General features: G+C 38.3%; 1 protein-coding gene across 1 annotated transcript in view; it reads right to left on the reverse strand.

The window, feature by feature from the left end:
* Nucleotides 1-22,617, reverse strand: part of Ccdc73 (coiled-coil domain containing 73) — a 105,533-nt gene that overhangs the window by 24,363 nt on the left and 58,553 nt on the right. Inside the window, exons 9-11 of the mRNA XM_048443678.3 lie at nt 6,545-6,673; nt 5,901-5,960; nt 3,289-3,393 (exon numbers count right to left, since the gene is read on the reverse strand). Of these exons, the coding sequence (XP_048299635.3) occupies nt 3,289-3,393; nt 5,901-5,960; nt 6,545-6,673 (294 nt within the window). The remainder of the gene's footprint in view (nt 1-3,288; nt 3,394-5,900; nt 5,961-6,544; nt 6,674-22,617) is intronic.

The following is a 22,617-nucleotide window of genomic DNA, read 5'->3' on the forward strand; positions in this document are numbered from 1 at the left end:
AGATTATTTAAAATACATATATTTTAAAATGTTCTGTTTTATAAAATTATGGTGATAGTGGAGGATAATGTTTGCATTCTTAGCAGGCTACTTGACAATATTTTGAAATGTACTATAAGATATAATTTTCTATTTAATATCAAGAGACAGGTAATAATTGTAATAATTAAAGAGAAAGGCATTTGAATATTTAACATATTGGTGCACATTTAAGAGATCCTGGGCCATACTTGCAGACTTGGTGAGTAGTTCAAAGCAATGATCACCATAGATACCACAAAATTTTAGTACAATTTTCGTACAACGGATTTAACAAACTTGCTTAGTTTATTTTAGATCACTGTGAAAAATATCATGACCAAAGGTGATTGGAGGAGGTAAGGGTTTATTTGGTTTACAAGGAGATTCTATCATCAAGGGAAGTCAGGCCAGGAACTTGGAGGCAAGAACTGAAGGCAGGAACTGCAGCAGAAACCATGGAGGGGCACTGCTTGCTCTCCACTCTGTATGACTTGCTTATTGGTTTTCTAATACAAACCAGGACTACTAACCAGAGATGGCACCAATTATAGTGAGCTGACCCCCGCCATCAACACAGAAATATTTACAGGCTAACCCATGGAGGCAATTCCTCAACTTATGCTCTCTCTTCCCAGTGTACTTCAGTTTATATCAAGTGGACAAAAACTAACTGGAACACAAGCTTAACAGCTCTCATGCTTCTAGGAAAATATGATGAGCACATAACACAGAAGTAGTGCTGGACTGGGACCAGGATAAAGCTATAATACTGCTTTTTCTACAATTTATAAGATCCCAAACAAAACTGCTTATATTTTCTGAATCTCTACTCCATCACAGAATAAACTAGCTAACCTCTAATACTTGGATCACCCCAGAAACTATGGTTCAATTCTTTTACATGGATTTCTAGATGACCTTGTAACAACTACTCATAATGAACTTGAGTCAGACATGGTACTACATGGCTACAACACCAGCATTTTGTAGGCTGTGGTAAACGTGGGCCACAGAGTGATACCATATCTCCACAAAATAAATCATATGCTCTTGAGAAAAGGTGCGAAGAGGCTCTTGCTTAGAAAAGTTGTTTTCTACTAGTCTTTTATAAGAATGGGTGAAGAGGTTAAGGGGATGAATAGCTTGGTTCTACTGGTCCACTTCTCTCCCTCTGTATCTTTGACATTTTAATTCCTATATAACTGAAGGCAGGCAGAACCCTTTACATGATAAGCCATAGGGCAGCAATGGTGAGGAGATAAATTGCTTTGCTCTGCTCAAGTTTAGTTCTATTCAATGACGATGGGCTAACAAAATTTGTGTGGCTTGGTACAAAACAAAAAGGCAGAGGAAACAAGCTAATAGAGGTATTAAAATATGTAAATTTTCCTTTATCTTTCTCTGCCATAGGATATTTCATTTTCTATTTAATGGCATGGTTCTCTGGACCAGGAAAAAAAAATCACAGCACAACTGAAGTCCCTCACAGCTGCCTAAAAGCTTCATGACAACTCAGCATGAACAAGAGTCACTACTTTCTGGGCCCCACTTCTTCCTGCCACCTGCTTCAGCCAGAAAAGGAAATAATCTTTCCTTTCTGTGGGTCCTCTATATAAACCCATGGCAGAGGGTAACTGTGGCAAGATCAAAGTGCTAGGCAGGGATACATTCAGCACTGGACTGGATACTCATTGCCCATGCCAAGGTGCTGTCAACCTGAAACACGAAGAGTTGCTGCCATGCCTCTCCACAGAGTGCTCAAAGGTACCTATACCCACAACAAACCTCTCCTACTGCACATATGCATTTAATAAAAAGTAAGATTTCCCCAAACAAATGAAAAGATTCAGGGAGTGGGTGGTTAGGCAAGGGACCAAGACACTAGAAGGCAGAAGAACCAGCAGCCAAGAACCAAGACTGAGAGGCAATAGAAACAAGAAAATGCCTGTTGAGCCTCCAAGCCTCCAGCACATACTTCCACAACTTAATTTACAAAACATAAATTCAAAAGATAAAAATTCATTAAAAACTCCAAGACATTGAGAAAAAATTAAACAGAAGGAAGACATTTACTTCTCAGTGCAAGTCCCTGTGTAACCACTCTAGTTACTCACTCATAAAGTTAGCCCTAATTCTCTATGATGACTGTCCCTACATGGGAGATGGCTATAGTTGTCATGGGACATGTTCCAATTTACTGTTTCCTTTGCTGCCTTCAAAGGGGCTTAAAAAGCATGGACTGGCCACCCTATCTGAACATGCCCCATCTCCTTGTGAGATGATGGAATGGCCATCCCACCACTTGGCATAGTCAAACCCAGTCATGTTCCTGCCCCTTCACTCATTCCCATGTTCCTTCATGTCGAGTCCAGAATCAACAAAGTTCTCTTATTCACCTTTCCAAGGCCGCTTTCTACTGGAACACAATACATTTCTCAAACATAGTTTACTTGTAACACTTTGAAAAGTCTTTTAAATTTCTAGATCAGACCTGAGCACCACTCTTTTTCTTGGTAAATTTCTACATGAACTGACTTCGCTTCACTCTACTGGCAACAGCAGAGGAACTCCCCATTATCTATGGTACCTCCAGCACCCAGTCAAGGAGTAAGGTAGCATCCCCACTTCATTCATTGTCTTACAATGAATCTACCTTGTAGACACCTTATTTAACTGGATCTTCCCCCAAAGAGGGAGGCAAGAGAGAAGGCTCTCCTTTTGGAGCGTGAAGTCCAATCATTACCTACTCTGAAGATGATGGTAGTTTGATCATATTCTTATGAAGATAGGCCTCCAAATCCTGACACTTTTTTTTTTAATGTGACTGACACTTTTTTCTTTGAATCTTCAATTTTTGACCTTGGTCACAACTCTAAAACATGGAAAATTTCCACTTATCCTATTACAAAGTCATATATTAGTTGGGCATGATGGCATACACCTTTAATCCTAGCACTAAAAACAGAGGCAGGTGGATCTCTGTGAGCTTGAGGTCAATCTTGTCTACAATAAATTCTAGGACAGCCAAGATTATATTAGAGAGACCCTGTATCAAAAAAAATTCAAGTCAGATATTTAATAAAACTTAACATTTAACTAGTTACTTAAATGTTAAAAAATATATTTATTACTTTAGACACTGATGCTGAAAACTGATGAATCTAGTATTTTACCTTTTTAAGTCAAATGGTAGAACAAGATACCTAAATGCAACTAAACATGGGAAGCCTATTAGATAGAAATATATTTAAACAATATATACATAACCTGATTATTTTCTCTTAGCACCTTCAATTCTTCATTAATTTCAAAATTAGCTTGAGTTTGTTGCTGAAGTAATTGCTGCATGTGTTGAAAAGAAATGATGATATCCTTCAAAAACATAAAAATATACCATGTTTCTAAGTTCATTCTCCAAATACATTTCTAGTGTTTTTGTTTGTTTGTTTGTTTGTTTGGAATTTTTGTTTTGTTTTGAAACAGGGTTTTGTCGCAAGCCGCCTTTTTGGGGTGACTTCTGCTGCAATTCTAGCCATGGTGTGTTTGTACGTTCCAGGGTAGGGGTGTGAGGATTAGAAACATTAGGTAGGAGAAACAGAGATAAGAAAGAAACACAGAGACACAGAATAGTACCGGGAGAGCAACTCAGCAAATGCTAAATACTGAATGTTGAATTTTGAGTTCTGAGTTCATTAGCATTTATTTTTCATACACTTTTATGCCCCAATACAAAAGGGGAAAAGAAGACAAAAGACTTCTTGAACATGATTCAAAGGACAACCAGAACAATTACTTGTTTCAATACTTAGACATCAAACCATTAATTTCTGAGTAAAGCATTTGATGTCTGGGGCAGTGAACACAGCCTAGATCAAGTATCCTGAAGGCAGCTACTCCTAAAGTCAAACCTCCTATTTTATAAGGAGCAGAAGCATACTTGAATTTTCTGATCCTTGGTCAAGGTGGAGCGGATCTACCTCTATGGGTCATCTTAATGTTCAAAACACCAAGTAACCACACCCTAGGTCAGGATCTCTTGCTTTGTAGCCACATCTATTGTCAACAACTTTGAAAGAGCAAAGATAAGCTCAAACTCTCTGACCTTCAGTTAAGATAAAATGGGCTCATATTTTTGGGTTCCCACAGGGTTTCTCTGTGTAACAGAGCCCTGGCTGTCTCAGAACTTGCTTTGTAGACCAGGCTGGCCTCAAACTCACAGAGATCCTCCTGTCTCTGCCTCTCCAGTGCTAGGGTTAAAGGTGTGCATTACCAACACCTGGCACATTTCTAGTTTTTAAGCTATTATTGTTTTAGCTTAAGCTTGACATTTTATATTAAACTAGTAGCACTTCTCTCATTTACTATCCAAAATAATTACTGTTATATAAATTTCTATTAAGTATTATTTCTAAAAGTCCTTTAGCTTGTAAAGTAAATTTTTGAAATGTGCCACAGAGTATATGATATTAATGAACAAGATAAAGAATCTAAAACTGAAATAAACCTGTTGCCTTGATCACCTACAGATATAGAAATATTAAAATGAATTATATTATAAAATGATTCTGTAGACTAGGGTATCACCAATCAAATGAAGGTAAAGCAAGAAAAAGAAATGATAAAACAGAAGAAAGGAGGCTGGAAAGAAAGCACAGCAATTTAGAGCACTTGTTGCTTTTGTAGAGGTCCCAGGTTCAATTTCTAGCACCCTCATGGTGGTTCATAACCATCTGTATCTCCAGTTCCAGGGGATCCAATGCCCTCTTCTGGTCTCTGTAGACACTAGGCACACACATGGTGCACATATGCATATGCAGTAAAACATTCATATACATAAGATATATCTAAAAAAATTTAAAATAACTTTAGTTTTTCCAAGCTATTTTTTTAAACACAAGAATAAATTGAGATAAGAGGAAATTGTTCTAAAATCACACATGGTATATTAATATATTTTCAGTAATTATTTGCTAAGATATTACTAACAAATAATAAAACTACTTCTGAAAAATGGAAATTTAGCTAGGAAATATGTGGCTGGTGCCTATAATCTTAGCACCTGGAAGGTTGAGAAAGGATAGGACTGTCAATGAGTTTGAGGCCAGCATGGTCTACATACTCCAGGCTATCCTATACCACAGAGTGAGACCCTGACTCAAAAAAAAACAACAACAAAAAAAAACAAAAACAAACCTCTGGGGCTGGGAAAAATGGCCCAGCAATTAAGAGTGCCTGCTTCACAATCATGAGGGTCAGACTTGGTCTCCAGTGTTCACTTAACAAGCCAGGCATCCCACAAGCATCTGTAACTCCAGCTCAGAGGAACTAAAGAGTTCTAGTCTCTGCATATACAGATGTGTGCACACATGTGAGTACATACTAAGACACATACACACACACAAATAGATGTAAAGGCACAGGCCTTTAAACCCAGGAGGCAGAAGCAGGTGGATTTCTTTGAGTTCAAGGTCAAATCTGATCTACATAGCCAAGGCCAAGACAAATAGGGCTACCTAGTGAAAACCTGTCTCAAAGGAAGGAAGGAAAGGAGGAAGGGAGGAAGGGAGGAAGGAAGGAAGGAAGGAAGGAAGGAAGGAAGGAAGGAAGGAAGGAAGGAAGGAAGGAAGGAAGGAAGGAAAGAAGGAAGGAAAGAAAAAAGGAAGGAAGGAAAAAGGGAATGAAGGAAATAAGGCTTTTTTAATAACAAAAAGTAGAAGTATACATTCAACTGGTTAAAAACATACAAACATGCCCACTCAGTACATGTTAGCTGAATGCCTACTTCACACCTAGTCAAATATCATCTCACATCTACTTCTCACCTTACTACTGGTTTTGAAAATATTAACTGACTTCCAAAATATATGAGTAGTGCTTACCTGTTTTTCTTCTTGAATATGGGTAATCTCTTCATTAATTTTCTTATTTAATTTCAATTCCTTCAAAGTTGAAGAATTTTAAAGTTATGATGTAAAATTCAGTAAATTCTATATTTAATTCAGCACCCATGTTTGTGTTGAGACACTGGCTCCAGTGAATTAATAAGCCTAATATAGTCTAGTAAAAACATAAGCATTAAAACTATAAAATTTCTCATCTTAGAAGTGACTCAGAGAGACACCACTGTGCCATAATATTACCTGAAGCTACATCTGAGTGGGATGAAATTTGTTATAGCCTAATTTTGTTCTAAGATTTACTAAGGACAAAAAAGTTAAATAATTTTGTTTTTGTTTCTGGTTTTTGTTTTTTCGAGATACGGTTTCTCTGTGTAACTGTCCTGACTGTCCTGGAACTCACTTGGTAGACCAGGCTAACCTCAGACTCACTGAGATCATCCTGTCTCTGCCTCCCAAGTGCTGGGATTAAAGTAAAAGCTCAATAATTTAAAAAAGATTCATACTTTAATTTTTACCATGTCTATTAACTTTACAAAGAAGAAATATTTCATGCAATAATGCTGAAGTTCTCATACTTTTAGTAAGATTTAATTTTATAAACTTGAGTAAATTTAATCAAATACCATGTCGAGTCGTTCTTGAAGCTCTTCATATTTTTGTTCTTTAATTATCAGATCTATACTTTCTTCTTCCATCTTATGCTGACATGTGACCTTGGACTTAATCAACTCTGAAGCTACTTTTTTTAGTTCCTTAACATAAGAAACAAAAAGGAAATTCAGTATATATATTTTACCAAAGCAAGATGTTTTCATGATAGTTTCCAAATCTTTAAAATTATATTTCATTTAACAACAGAATATTTTTATATATAAATTTTATTAAAGTTTTACTTTGACAAATTCATTGATGTATAGAACACATCGGTTACTCTTCACACACCCCATCTTCCCTCCCACCATTATCAAACCTCTTCTCCTTAAAAGTCTCTTCTTCACATTTATATCTTTCTGTCTCATCTTAACGACACACTGACTTTTAACTTGTCAGTCTGTATGTCCATGGGCTTTGAACTATACAGTGGAGCCTGGTGAGCTCATTTGTGAGTTCACAAATGAAGATATTGACTGCCTCTCTCTGAGACTCCATCAGTAGTCAATACTTTAGACAGGATGGGGTGTGATCACACAAATCCCTTCCTGAGCCAAGATTGAAGACAGCAGGCTTAGTCTTCCACAGGCCCAGTACAGGCAACTACAGTTGCTAAGATCATGACTGCAAGAGCTAAGCCGTGCCCAGAAGATCGCATTTTACGCTTCTCTCTAATCTTCTAATTCTTATATTCTTTCCACCCCCTCATCCACAATGTTTCCTGAGCCTTAAAGAAAATAGCATAACTGTCCTACTTAGGGCTAAGCTCTCAACCATCACTTAGTCTCAGCATCTGGAGCAGTGTGAGTCTATATATGTAATGGCGGTTTTCAGCAAAGTGACACTTCTCTGAAGCCTGGGCATAGTATTTGTTGGGTCTATTGTTGAAAGGAACCCATGATGGAGTGTTCAATATAATTTGACTGATCCATCAAGGGCCTTTATGGGAAGAAGTTATTGAAAGGCAGAAGCTGACAAGTGACTGTGTCCCAAGGAACCCTAGCATTCATAGATGAGTTAAGAAGCTAATAGAGAAGGTGGAAAAGGACAGCCAACTGAGGGGGGAGGAAGCTCAAATAGATGCCACAAAAAACAGGGATGCAGCCAGAATTGGGTGCCGCAGCTCTACATGCCATAGCCTCATACAATTATATCTTAAATCCCCACTCAAAAAAACAGGAAAATCAGTCTTAGTTCATACACCACTTTTGGGTATGCAGAAAAGACTGTTAAAGTAACCATGTGGATCAAGAAGTAGGCCTTTTCTTAGAAAAATAGGTAGGCAAATTACTGTCAGGTAAAATAAGAACTCTCAGCTTATATTAAAGTAACTAAACAGGACTGGAGAGATAGTTCAGCTGTGAACATTTGTTGCTCATTCAGAGAACCCAGGTTTAGTCCCCAGCACCCTCTGAACAGCTCACAAACATCCCTAATTCCAATTCCAGGGGATCTAACAGCTTCTTCTAATCTCTTCAGGTGCCAGGTAAGCACATGGTGCACCTATATACCTGCAGGCAAATCATTTGTACACATAAGATAAAAATAAATTAAAAATAAATAAAACAGCAAAACAAAAATGTAAACAACAGAAGTAAGATTTGAATTAGGAAAAAAGTCATTCTGAGTGAGGTAACCCAGATTCAGAAAGACAAACACGTATGTACTCACTTATAAGTGGGTATTAGATGCAAAGGAAAGGATAAACAGGCTACAGTCCTCAGTCCCAAAGAAGCTAGGTAACAAGGAGTTTCCCTAGGTAACAAGAGTACACATCTACCTCCCTGGGAAGAGGAAATAGATGAGATGTCCTGGGTAAACTGGGAGCAGTGGAGGTAGAGGGGAGGGGATGGGAACATGAAGGATCAGGATGTTTGAGTTGTGGGTGGGACAGAGGAGGAGAGCATGAAGGAGATATCTTGATAGAGTGGGCCATTTTGGGATTTGAGAGAAACTTGGTGCCGGGGAAACTCCCAGGAATGCACAAGGATGACTCCAGCTAAGATTCCTAGCAATAGCAGGACGGGTGCCTGAGCTGGCCTTCTCCTGTAGTCTGATTGGTGACGACCCTAATTGTCATCACAGAACCTTCATCCAGTAACTGGTGAAAGCAGATGCAGAGATCTATAGCCAAGAACTGGGCCAAACTCCAAGAGTCCAGTTGAAAAGAAGGAAGGGGGATTATAAGAGCAAGGGGTGTCAAGACCATGATGGAGAAATACACAGAGACAGTTCACCTGAGCTTGTGGGAGCTCATGAACTCTGGACCAACAGTAAGGGAGCCTGCATGGGACGAGCCTAGGCCCTCTGCATCTGGGTGACATTTGTGTATCTTGGTCTTTTGTAGGGCCCCTAGCAGTGGGGCCAGGACCTGTCTCATGAGCTGACTCTTTGGAACCTATTCCCCGTGGTGGGATGTCTTGCCTAGCCTTGATGCAAAGGGGAGGAGCTTGGTCCTGACTCAACTTGATATATCATGCTTTGTTGACTCCCAGGGGAGGACTTATCCCTTCTGAATGGAGACTGAGAAGTGGATGGGAGATAGAAGGGAGGTGGGGGGAGGGAGCAGGAGGAGAAGAAAGAGGGATAACTGCAGCTGGTATGCAAAATTAACTAATTAGTTAATTACTTTTAAAAAAGACATGGATTAGGGAGATGTGTGAAATGAATGCATACCCTCCATTTGATCAGCTTTACTTACTTGCCATGTTTTTTGCACACTGCTCTCAGCTCTGCATCACTGATCTCTATGAGAATAGGAAATCCTCTGCCTCTGGAGGCTGAAGGGTTAGATCTGCGGGAGATACCTGTGTAGTAGCTCCCTCCCTACAACCACAATCGAGTCAGGGCCTACATCTTCAGGAACCCACAGCTCAATCTTCTATGCTGTAGCCTACAGTTCTCTCCAAGTCCCACTGTTCCACTCCCTGTGTGTGACAGTGGTTTTCGCTTCCCCTGCGCTTTTACCTGCACTTGCTTCACCACCCCTTGCTTGTTCTCTGAGCTCTGTCAACAATTACACAAACATTCTCCCCATTAAAGTCTTCTGTCACCAATGCCAATGTGCCAGACGTCAGCTTCCTGCTCCAGCTCCATTTAATATGAGCAAAATTTTAAAAGCACATCTAAGGATAAGAAAGGTAAAGGAATATAAAAGCAAGAAGCAGAGAAAACTAGGAACAATATTGAATATATAAATGGTGGAAGGGGGGGAGGAATATAGTTTCATGGCTTGAGATTGGATTTTATGTCATGGTCCAGTGTCAGCTGGGATCCTAAATTATTTTCTCTCGACCAGACCCCAACATAAACTATCTCTGTTTGGACCAGCGTGGAGGCGTGAGAATAAAAACACAATTCACATGGCTTCATCGGAAGGGTGATTCTCAGAGATCCCTCATAATATACTGAGTTCACATGATGAAGAATGCCACCTGAACAGGGAGGGACCTGCGAAAACCGTGGAGGTTTGCGGAATGCCACTGCACACACATAACAGGCCTGTCTTCATGGACCACCCAACCATGAGTCAGATTCAGAGGTTTTGACACACATTGGCTCAAGGTGAGATTATACCATGGGACAAGCATTCGGTAAACAGGATTTGTTTATTCACGGACTCGAGGAGTCCCTCAAGACAGGAGGAGTAAGGGTGAAACAAGGGTGAAATCCATGCAGCTATGCCCACCAGAGCTTGGGAAGGCAGGCTGGCAGACAGAGCCTGTGTCGCACCCACTGCCTTGCGGCACAGCTTCAAGCAGAAGCTGAAAGGCAGGTTGCAGAAAAGGAAACTAGCCTCAGGGAATTGCAGCTTCAGGACAATAAAAAATTAATAAACAGGTTAAATATGCTTATTTTTCATTTCACAATTTTGCTTATTTGTCAAAAATCTGCTGTTTGTAGGCATGTGAATTTGTATTCAAGGTGGATTGATTTCAATACTGTGGTTCTGTAGTGAAGTTTTAAAGTAAAAAATTGTGATGCTTTCAGAAGTTCCTTGATTGTAAAGAATTTTAAGATTGTTTAGGTTATCCTGAGATTTTATATCTCTCTTATAAAGCTGAGGATCATTTTTTCAAGGTCTGTGAAGAATTTTGCTATAATTTTAATGAACATTTGCATTGAATCTGTAAATTGATTTCAGTGAGGTTGTCATTTTTGCTATGTTGGTTCTACCTTCACAAGAGAATAGATCTTTCCTTTTTCTGATGTCTTAAATTTCTTTCTTAAAAGATTTAAAGTTCAGGGGCTGGAGAGATGGCTCAGAGGTTAAGAGCATTGCCTGCTCTTCCAAAGGTCCTGAGTTCAATTCCCAGCAACCACATGGTGGCTCACAACCATCTATAATGAGATCTGGTGCCCTCTTCTGGCCGTCAGGCAAACACGCAGACAGAATATTATATACATAATAAATAAATAAATAAATTTTAAAAAAAGATTTAAAGTTCTTATCATACAGTTTTTTTTTTCCATTTGTGTGGTCAGAGTTACTCCAAGATATTTTGTGGTATTCATGGCTATTTAAAATGATGATATCTCTCATTTATCATATGTGCAGAAGAGGTGCATTTTGGGTTGTTTTCAGGTTCTGGCTATGATAAAGTAATTCTGCTGTAAACATAGTTGAGCACATGTCCTTATGGTACGGTTGAGCATCTTTTGTATAAAGGCCCAAAAGGGGAATTGCTGAGTCTTAAGGTAGACGGTTGCCTAACTTTGAGAAATCGCCATACTAGGATCCAAAGCAGCTGTGCCAGTGTGCACTTCCAGCAGTGGAGGAGTTTCCTTTACCCCACACTCTCTTAAGCATAAATTGTCATAGGTGTTTTTAATCTTGGTCATTCTTACAGGGATAAGATAAAATCTCAGAGTTTTGATTTACATTTCTCTAATGGTTAAGGATGTTGTGTTTGAGCATTTTTTGAGTGTCTTTCAGTCATTTTAAATTCATCTATTGAGAGTTTTCAGCTTAGGTCTGTAACATATATTTTTATTGGATTATTTGTTCTTTTGATAACTAATTTCCTGAGTTCTTTGTATGTTTTTGAAATGGATTAGTGATAAGTAAAGATATTTTCCCACTCTATAGACTGATATTATGTCTTATTGACTATGTCCTTTGTTATACAGAAGCTTCTCAGTTCAGGAGATCTAATTAGTATTCTATCTCTCAATGCCTGTGCCACTGAGGCTGTGTTTGAGATGTGCCAAAGTGTACTTTTAATTTTTTTTTCTGTGAAGTTCAATGTGGATGGTTTTATGTTGAGGTCTTTGACTCATTTAAACTTGAGTTTTATGCATAGAAATAAATATAAATCTATTTTCATTCTTTTACATGTAGATGTCTAATTAGGCCAGCATCATTAGTTAAATATGGTTTCTTTTTCCATTTTCCTATCAGCTAGGCAGACTTGCAACATAAGAAGAGGATAGCTTACAAACTTGTAATGAGACATACAATGGTTAAGGCCTTAGTTACAATATTATGAAAAATCTTGAGATAAAAGTAAAATTCTTAAAAAAAAAACAATGAGGCAATTTCCAGTAAAGAGCTTATAGAAGCTGCCAAACAGGTACTCAAGCAGGTAAAGTATATATCAACACGTAGAGTATACAATAATCAGCAAGTACAGTACATTAATTATGATTCTGCTATGACAAGTATGTATTAAGTACAAAACTTATTCTACAGCAGTTTTATGGAAAAAAATGCTTTTACTGCTACGTCGTCTCATTTTTGCCAGGTAAGATATTAAACTCTTAATTTAAAGCAGTAGCTTGTCTAATACAGAAGAGCAGGATAAAATCTAGGAGATAGTTTAACAGAAAATTGAAAGTGATCAATGTTTCCTATACTAAGCAATAGATTAATTAATAATTTTAAAATAGTGATTCTTGAACAATTGTATTTACTCAATTTAAGGGCCAGAGTAATAATCTTTCCCAGATGATTGTTGCTCCAACTATATTTTGCTAATGTCATAGCTAAAGATCCCTTAAAGGACGCTATGCTGAATTTTACAAACAGCTCTTCCAATGGAAGAGCTGCATACATGGTTACTAATGAAAAGGAATTGTGGAGCGTGCCCTGGCTCCTTGAAAACACTTATAAAAGCTGCAGACAGAGCTGACATGATGGCACCAAGGTGACCTTTGCTAAGGCAAGGTGAAAAATAGCCCTTGCAATGAATTATGAAAAGACCTGACCCATATTAATTTGGGGTTGAGGATGTGTTTATGTTCTTTTTTCACAGAAAGAAAATAAAGCTGGATGAGATGATTGCATGTACAGTAAAGGAGTGGCAGACCTGATGATGTCATAGCTGCAAACACCCCATTGAGGAGTTGGAGAAAGGAATTGGAGAAGAGTCCATGGTCCAGTCTTCCCCGCCCCCACAGAGAGCAGTGCCTGACTGTAGGACCTGCTACCATCACTCTACACTGCAGGGTGCCATGCTGCACTGAGGAACGGATGCTGAGCTGCTTCCAGACACTTGGGACACACACAGACACAGAGGCCCTGCTGGGATGACCTGACCACGGTGACTACAATTTTGTGCAGTTTGAATCCTGTTTGCTTTGGAGCTGAGATGCAGACTGAACATTTGACTGTTTTAATCTTTAAGACACAGAACTCATTCTGATTAAATATTAAACCTTGGAACTAAAAACTAAGCTTTGCCCTTAGGGAAAGAAAGACTCAAAATAATAAATGACTAAAACCCCTCTTCACTTAAGAAGGGGGCAGACTAAGGGTCTAACTGCTGTTCAGAGACTGGAACTGGTATTTGATAACAGCAATGTCATTGTACTCTTACCGGTATTGACCTGATCTCTGTAACTGCATGTAAGATGTTGAGAAAAGTTGGTATTGACCAATCATGCTGAAAATTATGGTACTGACCTGATAATATTTGGAAAAGTTGGTACTGACCAACAATGCTGAGAATTATGGTACTGACCTAGATATTTTTGGAAAAGTTGATACTGACCAACAATGCTGAGAATTATGATATTGACCTGTTGATGTTTGCAACTTCTGAGAAAAGTTTGACACACCTTGTAAATGTTGGGAGTTAATGCATAAGTTAAGAATTTTAGATTTTGATACATTGTAAAAGATTTAAGAGCTGCACTAAACTAGCTGAAGAAGCAGTCTCAGCTCAGGCGATTCTCTTCTCCTTTAAATAGGAGACAATAGCCTTTAGGAGCACGATTATTCATAAAGCATTATAATTTATCCTGACAAGAAAGTATGGCTCCAAGACACAAAGCCAAAAAAGTATCTCTCTCCATTAATCTCTTTTCTTCACAGAGATCAGCAGTCAATGATGGGTTTGAAGCTTCTTCTCCTCAGATGCCTAAGACAGGAATTTGCATATATGAATGCCTGTTCCAGAGACTGGAAAATTTGGATAAATGAAGAGGTCTTTACCCAAGCCAGGTGTGATCATATGTCCTGTTGCAGGAGCACAGGTTTTATTAAAATTAATAAGAGAGAGTGGATTGTAGGCCCATATTTCTACATGGTATGGCCGCCAGGCTCCAAAGCCATAGGCCACACCTGAGATGGTCACGTAACCTTCCAGACAGGCTGTTGCTAACCTAACAAAAGGTCAGAATGTTGTTTTGCTCCTTTCTTTGTAATTTGGAGGATGCCTAAAAAGAAATGCTAAGGGCTGCAGAGATGGCTCAGTAGTTAAGAGCATTGCCTGCTCTTCCAAAGGTCCTGAGTTCAATTCCCAGCAACCACACGGTGTCTCACAACCATCTGTAATGAGGTCTGGTGCCTTCTTCTGGCCTGCAGACAGACACACAAACAGAATATTGTATACATAATAAATAAATAAATAAATATTTTAAAAAAAGAAATGCTATTTCAGCCTACATGACAGCTAGCATACAGGCTCGGAAGACTTGACAGCAAGCACAGGTAGTTGTGGAAGTGACTAAAAATCATCCACCTGGTTACCTAGGAGAGAGAATGCTAATGTATTTTACCCCTCAGTTTACATTTTGGTATAAAGACTTGTTTGGAGAATAAACGAGAGGAATTCTTCACCACGTGAACTCAGGATATCATGAGGGATCTCTGAGAATCTCCCTCCTGATAAAGCCAGAGAGAGATAGTTTATGTTGGGGTCTGGTATAGAGAAAGAATTTGTGGTCCGGGCTAGTGCCGGACCCTGACAGGCTTTGGCAGGTAAAGGAGAATTGAGCTGAAAATTCTTTCTACATCTACTAAGTAGTTACTGTGTGTCAAGTGCCAACAGGTGCTCCCTTAAGCTTGCAGCTGAGTAAATTGGTTTATTTAAAAGAGGGGAAGAACTCCAGAGAACAGAACACTGGCTAACTGATATATTATGCATGAAAACCAGCATGAGATGATGAGTGTGAGGTAGGTCAAATATTCAGGAAATGACAGGATGATGGGAAAAGAAAAACCCCTCATCCAGGATTCTGACAAGCCTCTTGTCAGTTGAAACCAAGAATTCCAACATGATTAATGTTTGCTTATGGCTTTTCTCCTTTCCCAGCTACAAGCTTCCAGGAATTTCAATAGAAACCCCCATTTATAGTAAAATCAAACAAACAAACAAAAAATTTCCTAAACTTTTGTGCAGCTTTAAAAGCTCCCAGCTTTCTTTATCAGATATAATCCAACCAAGTCCTCTCTGGAGTCACCCCATAGTATTATTTATCAAAAAAGAAAGACAAGCAACCTTTTAAGACATAACCCTATAGCCAGAAAAACTATATATATATATATGCTGTAACACTGAATTGAGAAGCCCATACCCACACTTGGGCATGTCATTATTTTCTTTCTGGAGACCCCACATCCCGTTTAAAATCTGTATTTAAAATGATCTTGAATAAACTGTAACTCTTTTATAGGTCCCTAAAAGAAATCACCAATCCTGACTCATAGTCATTAAACTCTTCTAAAATATATTCCTTTTACATTTTTTCAAAGTATAAAAGATAACAAATGATAAATTCCCCAGAGTGGAGCTTTAGGTAATCCAGTGATAATTTTTTGATTTTGAATAAACTGTGGCTCTTCTTTGAGAAGTCCAAAGTACTTGGGTGTGCTTTTCCTGAGTCCATTTCTTCCTATTTTTAATATATTCCAACTCATAGTGGCTCATCTTGAAATTTTTTTTTTATGTGTTGAATCCAAGGGTCTGGTTTTACCTGAACTGAGATCCCTAAAAGATTAAGGGAACTTCTCAGGATCCTGTAGGCAAGAAATGAAGCTGTGTCTCTATTCCTGCTGCCACTGGACAATACAAAATATGAGACACTCTGAAAGAAGATGTGATAGACTGAAGAAAGAATTAAAAAACCCACATCAATCAAAGGTGATTCCAGGGCAGCTAGGTAAGGTTAGAAGAAATGACAAGGGGATCACGAAATGAGAAAGGAGCATAAAACTGAAAAGGAAATGGGAAGTCTGCTTTATTGTTGAAAAACATGATGTATGTATGAACTGTGTAAGAGAAGGGATAGAAAATGTTTGGACAGACACTTAAAGCCAAAGGCAGAAATCACCAACCCTGGTTCATAGCTATTAATTTTTTTAAAATGTTCCTCTTGCTTTGCTTTTCAAAGTATAAAAGATGATAAATTCCCCAGAATGGAGTTTTAGGTAATCCAGTTTTAACTCACTCTCAACAGACACAGCACTCACAGGATGGTCCGTTTTCAGTTTTCAAATTTGCATTTGTTTGTTTGTCTCTTTTAGATATGAAAAAAAAGGTGAGAGTGCAAACTCCGGTCTGGAGCTGGTTAGTTTAGATGTTACAATAGAGAACAAACAGAGAGAACTTGCAACAGTTTAAAGTAAATGGCAGAAGAGCAAGGGTGGTACTTCAGGCCGTATTAAAGGACCAGTTCCTTGGGTGGCTGAGATAAGAAAACAGCGGGAGTCTGGGGTTTCAAAACTAGTCTGGGAAATAATATGAAATCCTGAGGGAGCCTAGAGAGGATGAGAAGGAGGGAAAGAGGCAGGAAGAGGAGGAGGATAGAGAAAGGAGGAGGGACAGAAAGAGGAGAGAGGCGGTGGAGATGAACAGAAATCTGGAGCTTAAGGCAAATGTGAAGCTGGAAACAGATGTGTGAAATCATCTTGTGAAGTTGACACTGAATTAAGAATACAAATTCACTGAAAGAAAAACTATGAAAAGAAAAGGAAAAAGAAAAACAGAGACCACATGGAAAGTCTTGAAAGGATGGAAGGGGAATAACCAGCGAGCCACAGCAGTCTTTTTTAGAGTCTGAAAGGCCCTTTAAATAGGTCACTTTTGCACAAGTGCCATGAAATTCACTGAGTAGCCTTTCTGTTCTCTCTCATCACTTCCTTCTTGTTTATATGTCACATCTTAAACCATCAAATAATAAGGATACCCTCTGTCACATAACAGAGAACAAAAGTACTCAATATACATTACCAATAATTGGTCATGTCTATCTGTTGGATTATTTTTCCTTGGACTTGTAACAAGAGGTCAATTTTGATATTATATAGTAACTATCTCATTCAGGAATAGTATTTGTTTTGTTTGTTTCTTTTTTTTTTAAAGGAATGAAAAAGTTGCACTGAAACATGTTTTGTGACTTTCTCTCTTCTTTTTTTAAATGTTTATTTATTTATTTATTTATTTATTTATTTATTTATTATGTATACAATATTCTGTCTATGTGTCTGTCTGCAGGCCAGAAGAGGGCACCAGACCTCATTACAGATGGTTGTGAGCCACCATGTGGTTGCTGGGAATTGAACTCAGGACCTTTGGAAGAGCAGGCAATGCTCTTAACTACTGAGCCATCTCTCCAGCCCCTTGTTTTGTTTCTTGAGACGATCTCACTATGTTGTGCAGGCTGGCTTTAAACTTACAGTCTTCCTGCATCCCAAGTTCTGTGACTGTAAGTATACACCATCACAGCCAGCTCTGGGTATTCTATAAAAACAACAAAAAGTTTCCTCCAACTGCCTCTTGCTTATGAAATCTGTATCATATGCTCCTGCTCAAACCTCACAGTAGCATGAGGAGAGATGGTGACTGGCTGGACTGATCGTGTGCAGTGCAATAGCTGCTGACATCACCAAACCCATGGCCAGAGTTAACATTGTGAAGGTTACAGTTTATTCAGAATATTACAAATGTGTATAATAAAGTGTGGCAAGTGGAGACTTTTTTGTTTATTATTTGATACTGAATAATCTAACCTTCTCATAGGTCTCAGTTCCTCTCCCTGAAAAAAGTTGTTAGATCTGATCACAGCTTTCAAACTGTGCTCTGACAAGCCTCAGCAATGCTTTGCTGAGATTCTTATAAAAACTGGAACTAACAGGTACAGCTCAAGAGTTCTTTCAAGTTTCTCTTCAGGCTCACATGCTCAAGATTTATTTGTTTCAATACTGAGCTCCCACATCATAAAACATTCCACAGTTTTGTTTTATTTTGTTTTTTTTAAATTTGAAAACCGGCAGATTAGATGATCCTACTTCAACAAGGCCTCACAGTGTCATTCCCTATGAGCCAAGCACTCAAACACCTAAGTCTATGGGGGGCATAACTATTCAAACCACCACAGCCTTCAAAACCAATTTGTGATAGGAATTTGAAAAGACTGGGCTACGGAAGCCTAAAAATGTTGTAAGTAGAGTCTAATGAATGATTCCTATCGGAACTTAGTCATAAAACCGATGTAAATATGGAGGGCAAAGATCATACCCATCAAGTTTCAGATGGGAACAAGATTCCATTCAGAATTGGACTAGATGCCATCTGCCTTGGTTATTTGTTTGTTTGTTTGTTTGTTTATTGTCAGCGTGGCACAAGCTAGAGTCCTTTAGAAAGAGAGAATCTCAATTGAGAAAATGCCTCCATGAGACTAGCTTCAAGTCAAGTCTGTGGGATATTGTCTTGATTAACAATTGATGTGGGAGGGCCCAGACCACTGTGGCAGGGTACACCTTTGGGCACACAGCCCTGAGTTGTTTAAGAAGGTAGGTTGAGCAAGCCAGTAGAGTAGCTTTTTTTCCATGACCTCTGCTTCAGTTCCTGCCTTGAGTTCCTGCCCTGAGTTCCCTCAGTGATGGAGTGTGAGCTATAAGCTGAAATAACCCTTACCTTACCAAGTTGCTTTCAGTCATGGTATTTATTATAGCAACAGAAAGCTAAGATATCTGTGTTACATTATGATCAAGAACGTATCTACAATTTGTTCATGCCCCTAAGACTTTGCAAGAGATTAGCCTTAATTTTGACTCTAATTTCTTTCATTTGGTACAGAAATACTTATTTTTTACATTTATTCACTGTGTGTGTGTGTGTGTGTGTGTGTGTGTGTGTGTGTGTGATGTCAGAGGACAATGTGGGTGAGTCCATTCTCTCCTTCCACTATGTGGCTATGAGTTTGATCCAGAGAGCAAAGTCAGGTTGTCAAGCTTAGTAGAAGCCCCTTTATCTAGCTCGGCCATCTCACCAGCCCTGTACTGGGTTTTTCATTTTGCATTATGAGATGAGCATGAAAAGTCTGGAAGGAAGCAAGGTAGAATGTTTCCCACTGGCCCCTGTATGAAGGCTTGGCTGTCAGCTGACAAGCTTTGGGCAAACAGTAGGATCATGATGAGTATTCTTTCAGCATTCAAAGGTGAACAGATTATTCGGAGGTACCAGAATATGGAAGAGGAGCCTAGGTGGAGGAAGCTGGCCATTGTGGAGTGTTGCCTGAGGTTTTCTCTCCTGCCCAGTTCCCTCAGTTGTTAAGTCCCAAAGAATCACACAGAGGCCTACATTAGTTATAAACTGATTGGCCTAGTATCTCAGGTTTCTTATTAACTCTTACAACTTATATTAGCCCATTATTCTTGTCTATGTTAGCCACAAGGCTTGGTACCTTATTCAGCAAGGCAGTCACATTTTGCTTCTTCTGTGGCTTGGTCAGGACTACAGAGGAATGGGATTCCTTCTTCCCAGAATTCTCCTGTTCTCATTGACCTACCTCTACTTCCTGTCTAGTTGTCCTGCCTATACTTCCTGCCTGGCTATGGACAATCAGCATTTATTTAAAATATAATTGACAATTAAATTATAAGACAATTGTCCCACACCAGTGGAGGGGTGTCCCTTGGCCCCTTCCTGTTAGCACTCTCTCTATGCTCTGTCCCCCATGAGGAAAGAAACTTCTCCATAGGATCTCTGCCATATGTTCTGCCTCACTGCAGGCCTAGAATCAATGGAGCCATGGGATATAAAGTGAAGCCCATGAAACTGTGAGCCACAATTCGTCCCTATGTTCTCATCAGGTATTTTGTCAAAGCCATTGAAAGTGGAACACACTCCCATTTTGACAAATATATGATCTCTTGCAGCTAATGCAGCAACATGTGTGGATGAACAACATATGCTGCTATAATTATTTGTGGAATTCTTAAGATCATAGGTTCTAAGCCAAAAATTTATATGCATTTCAATTATGGTTCTATTTTCATTATGCAAATTTAGGTAAGTCATTTAATCCATATTACTTCCAATAGTCTCATCTACAAAATGCAGATCAGAAACTTGTGTTTGCTGAGCAACTACTTTGTGATATTCCTACTCTGCTGAGTAAGGGAATCTGTGATGGCCACAGATGCAGTACAATGCGGAATTATTTCCTACCTGTATGTACTTTGACATCTTAATACAGTCATGAATAATTAGGTATTACTTTTATTTATTTAAAGAATTAAGATTCAGGGGCTGGAGAGATGGCTCAGCGGTTAAGAGCATTGCCTGCTCTTCCAAAGGTCCTGAGTTCAATTCCCAGCAACCACATAGTGGCTCACAACCATCTGTAATGGGGTCTGGTGCCCTCTTCTGGCCTGCAGGCATACATGCAGACAGAATATTGTATACATAGTAATAATAATAATAATAATAATAATAATAATAATAATAATAATAATAATAAAAAGAATGGTGTGAGCCATTCCTCTCTCTCTCTCTCTCTCTCTCTCTCTCTCTCTCAAAAAAAAAGAATTAAGATTCATTCTCTCTGGCTAACAGTAGTGAATTCCCCTCTATAATAGTAGTTCTCAACCAGCGGGTCATGACCCCTGGGGGGGTCACATATCAGATACCCTGCATATAAGATATTTATATTACAATTAATAACAGTAGCCAAGTTATGAAGAAACAATGAAAACAATTTTATGGTTGGAGCTCACCACAACATGAAGAACTATACTAAAGGGTCACAGCATTAGGAAGGTTGGCAACCACAGCTCTATAAGCTCCTTGAGGAAAAGTATCTTGTTTTACCTTATAGTCCATCATACCTGAATATCTTCAGAAATTTAAGAGGAACTAAAAGATGTAAAGAATACACTTGGTAAAGAATGATAACTGTGAAAGAGATATGGCTTACCTTTGCTGAAAATTAAATTTGATCAAGTGTGATTTATTTAGTATAATGTAAATGGCAATAAAAACACTTGATGAAGGCACTTAAAGTCAGCCAAACAGATTATTGTTAATGGTAGCAGAGTTTACAGTCAATTTGCAAGACTGTTGGAAAGCAATAGGCATGAGTAGATTGCAGAGAATTCATGATTGAATAGCCACCTTCCCTCCATTCAAGGAACAACACCGCACTTCAGATCCATGTCACAAGAGAAGTAGCTGGTGTTAGGTATGAGCAGAGCAGTGAAGTTTTATGAGCAAACTGCAGAAGTAAAGCTAATCAGGTGTGAGTTATCAGTATTGTGTCAACTTTAAGAAGAAGACGATATTTTGAGACTGGAAAATAATCTGGACTGTTATAAACAAGAATTCCTATCTTGTGAGTTTAAAATAGGATAATTCTGTATTTTAAGTCTAGATTCAAGTGTATTCTGATCAGGAAACAATATAATGAATGAACCATTAAGGAGAATGTCTTCAATAGGCTAAATGTTCTTTAACTGAACTTTTTGAACATTTTATTTTATTTTATTACCATTTCCCACATTGGTAAACATAAAAAATGGGGGCACCAGTTAAAATGACTATGGAGAATGACAGAAGGAAGGATAAACTTCAATAATATAAGATCTTAAAATGTATAAAATTAATGCAAAGGTAAAATATCTGCTAAAGGATACTGAAGTTTTGATCTCAACTCTGATTTATACAATATTTAACTGATATTCATATTATACATTATTTAATCTAATAATATGATAACTGGTTGAAGAATTTTTTAATTTTTAATTATGTATATATGTATATGTGGGTGTCCATGGGTCCAGAAGAGGGCACTGGGTTCCTGGAGCTTGAGTTACAGGTAGTTGTCAAACATCCAACAAAGGTGCTAGATAAGCAAACCTGGATTCTCTGGAAGAGTCAGCAAGCACTCTTAACCACTGAGCCATTTCTGTAGTCTCAACTCGTTCTATTTTTTTTAAAGATACCAATGATACTGGCTTAAATATAATGTGTACTTTTTCCTAATATAATTAATAGCCTTTCCAAAAACAATTTCAGGTTGCTTTCTTATGTAAAGATAACTTTCAGAGAAAAACTGAAAATGGGTTTTGAAATTTTAGTTTTTTAATATTAGCTTTTCCAACACCAAGATATAACTGAATTAAGTAAATAAGATTCAAACAAATTGGAAATTAAGCTGAAACTAGTTGTTTCATACTAGTAATGTGTTCAAGGTTCATTCCTAAGCTTCAATGGCCTGTTAATAAGAGGTATACAACTAAGTGTAAAGTCACTTATATAACTTAAAACTCTTTGGATACAATGAGGATTGGTGGTCTAAAGGTTTTTTCTTCTTTATGGCAACAAAATGCAATTAACTTCTTTTCTCTACTTTTCTTTTAAATTATGTTTATTTCTTTACTTGTGTGTGTATGTATGGATGTATGAACCACAGCACACACGTGGCGTCAGAACACAACCTGTGTTCTTTCCTTGCACCACGTGGGTTCCAAGGATTAAACTCAGGTCCTCTAACTTGGGGGTAAGTAACGTTACCTGTTAGGCCATCTTGTCAGTCTTTT

This window comes from Myodes glareolus, chromosome 10 (assembly GCF_982192425.1).
Source record: "Myodes glareolus chromosome 10, mMyoGla1.1, whole genome shotgun sequence".
In the NCBI taxonomy this organism is placed as follows: Eukaryota; Metazoa; Chordata; class Mammalia; order Rodentia; family Cricetidae; genus Myodes; species Myodes glareolus.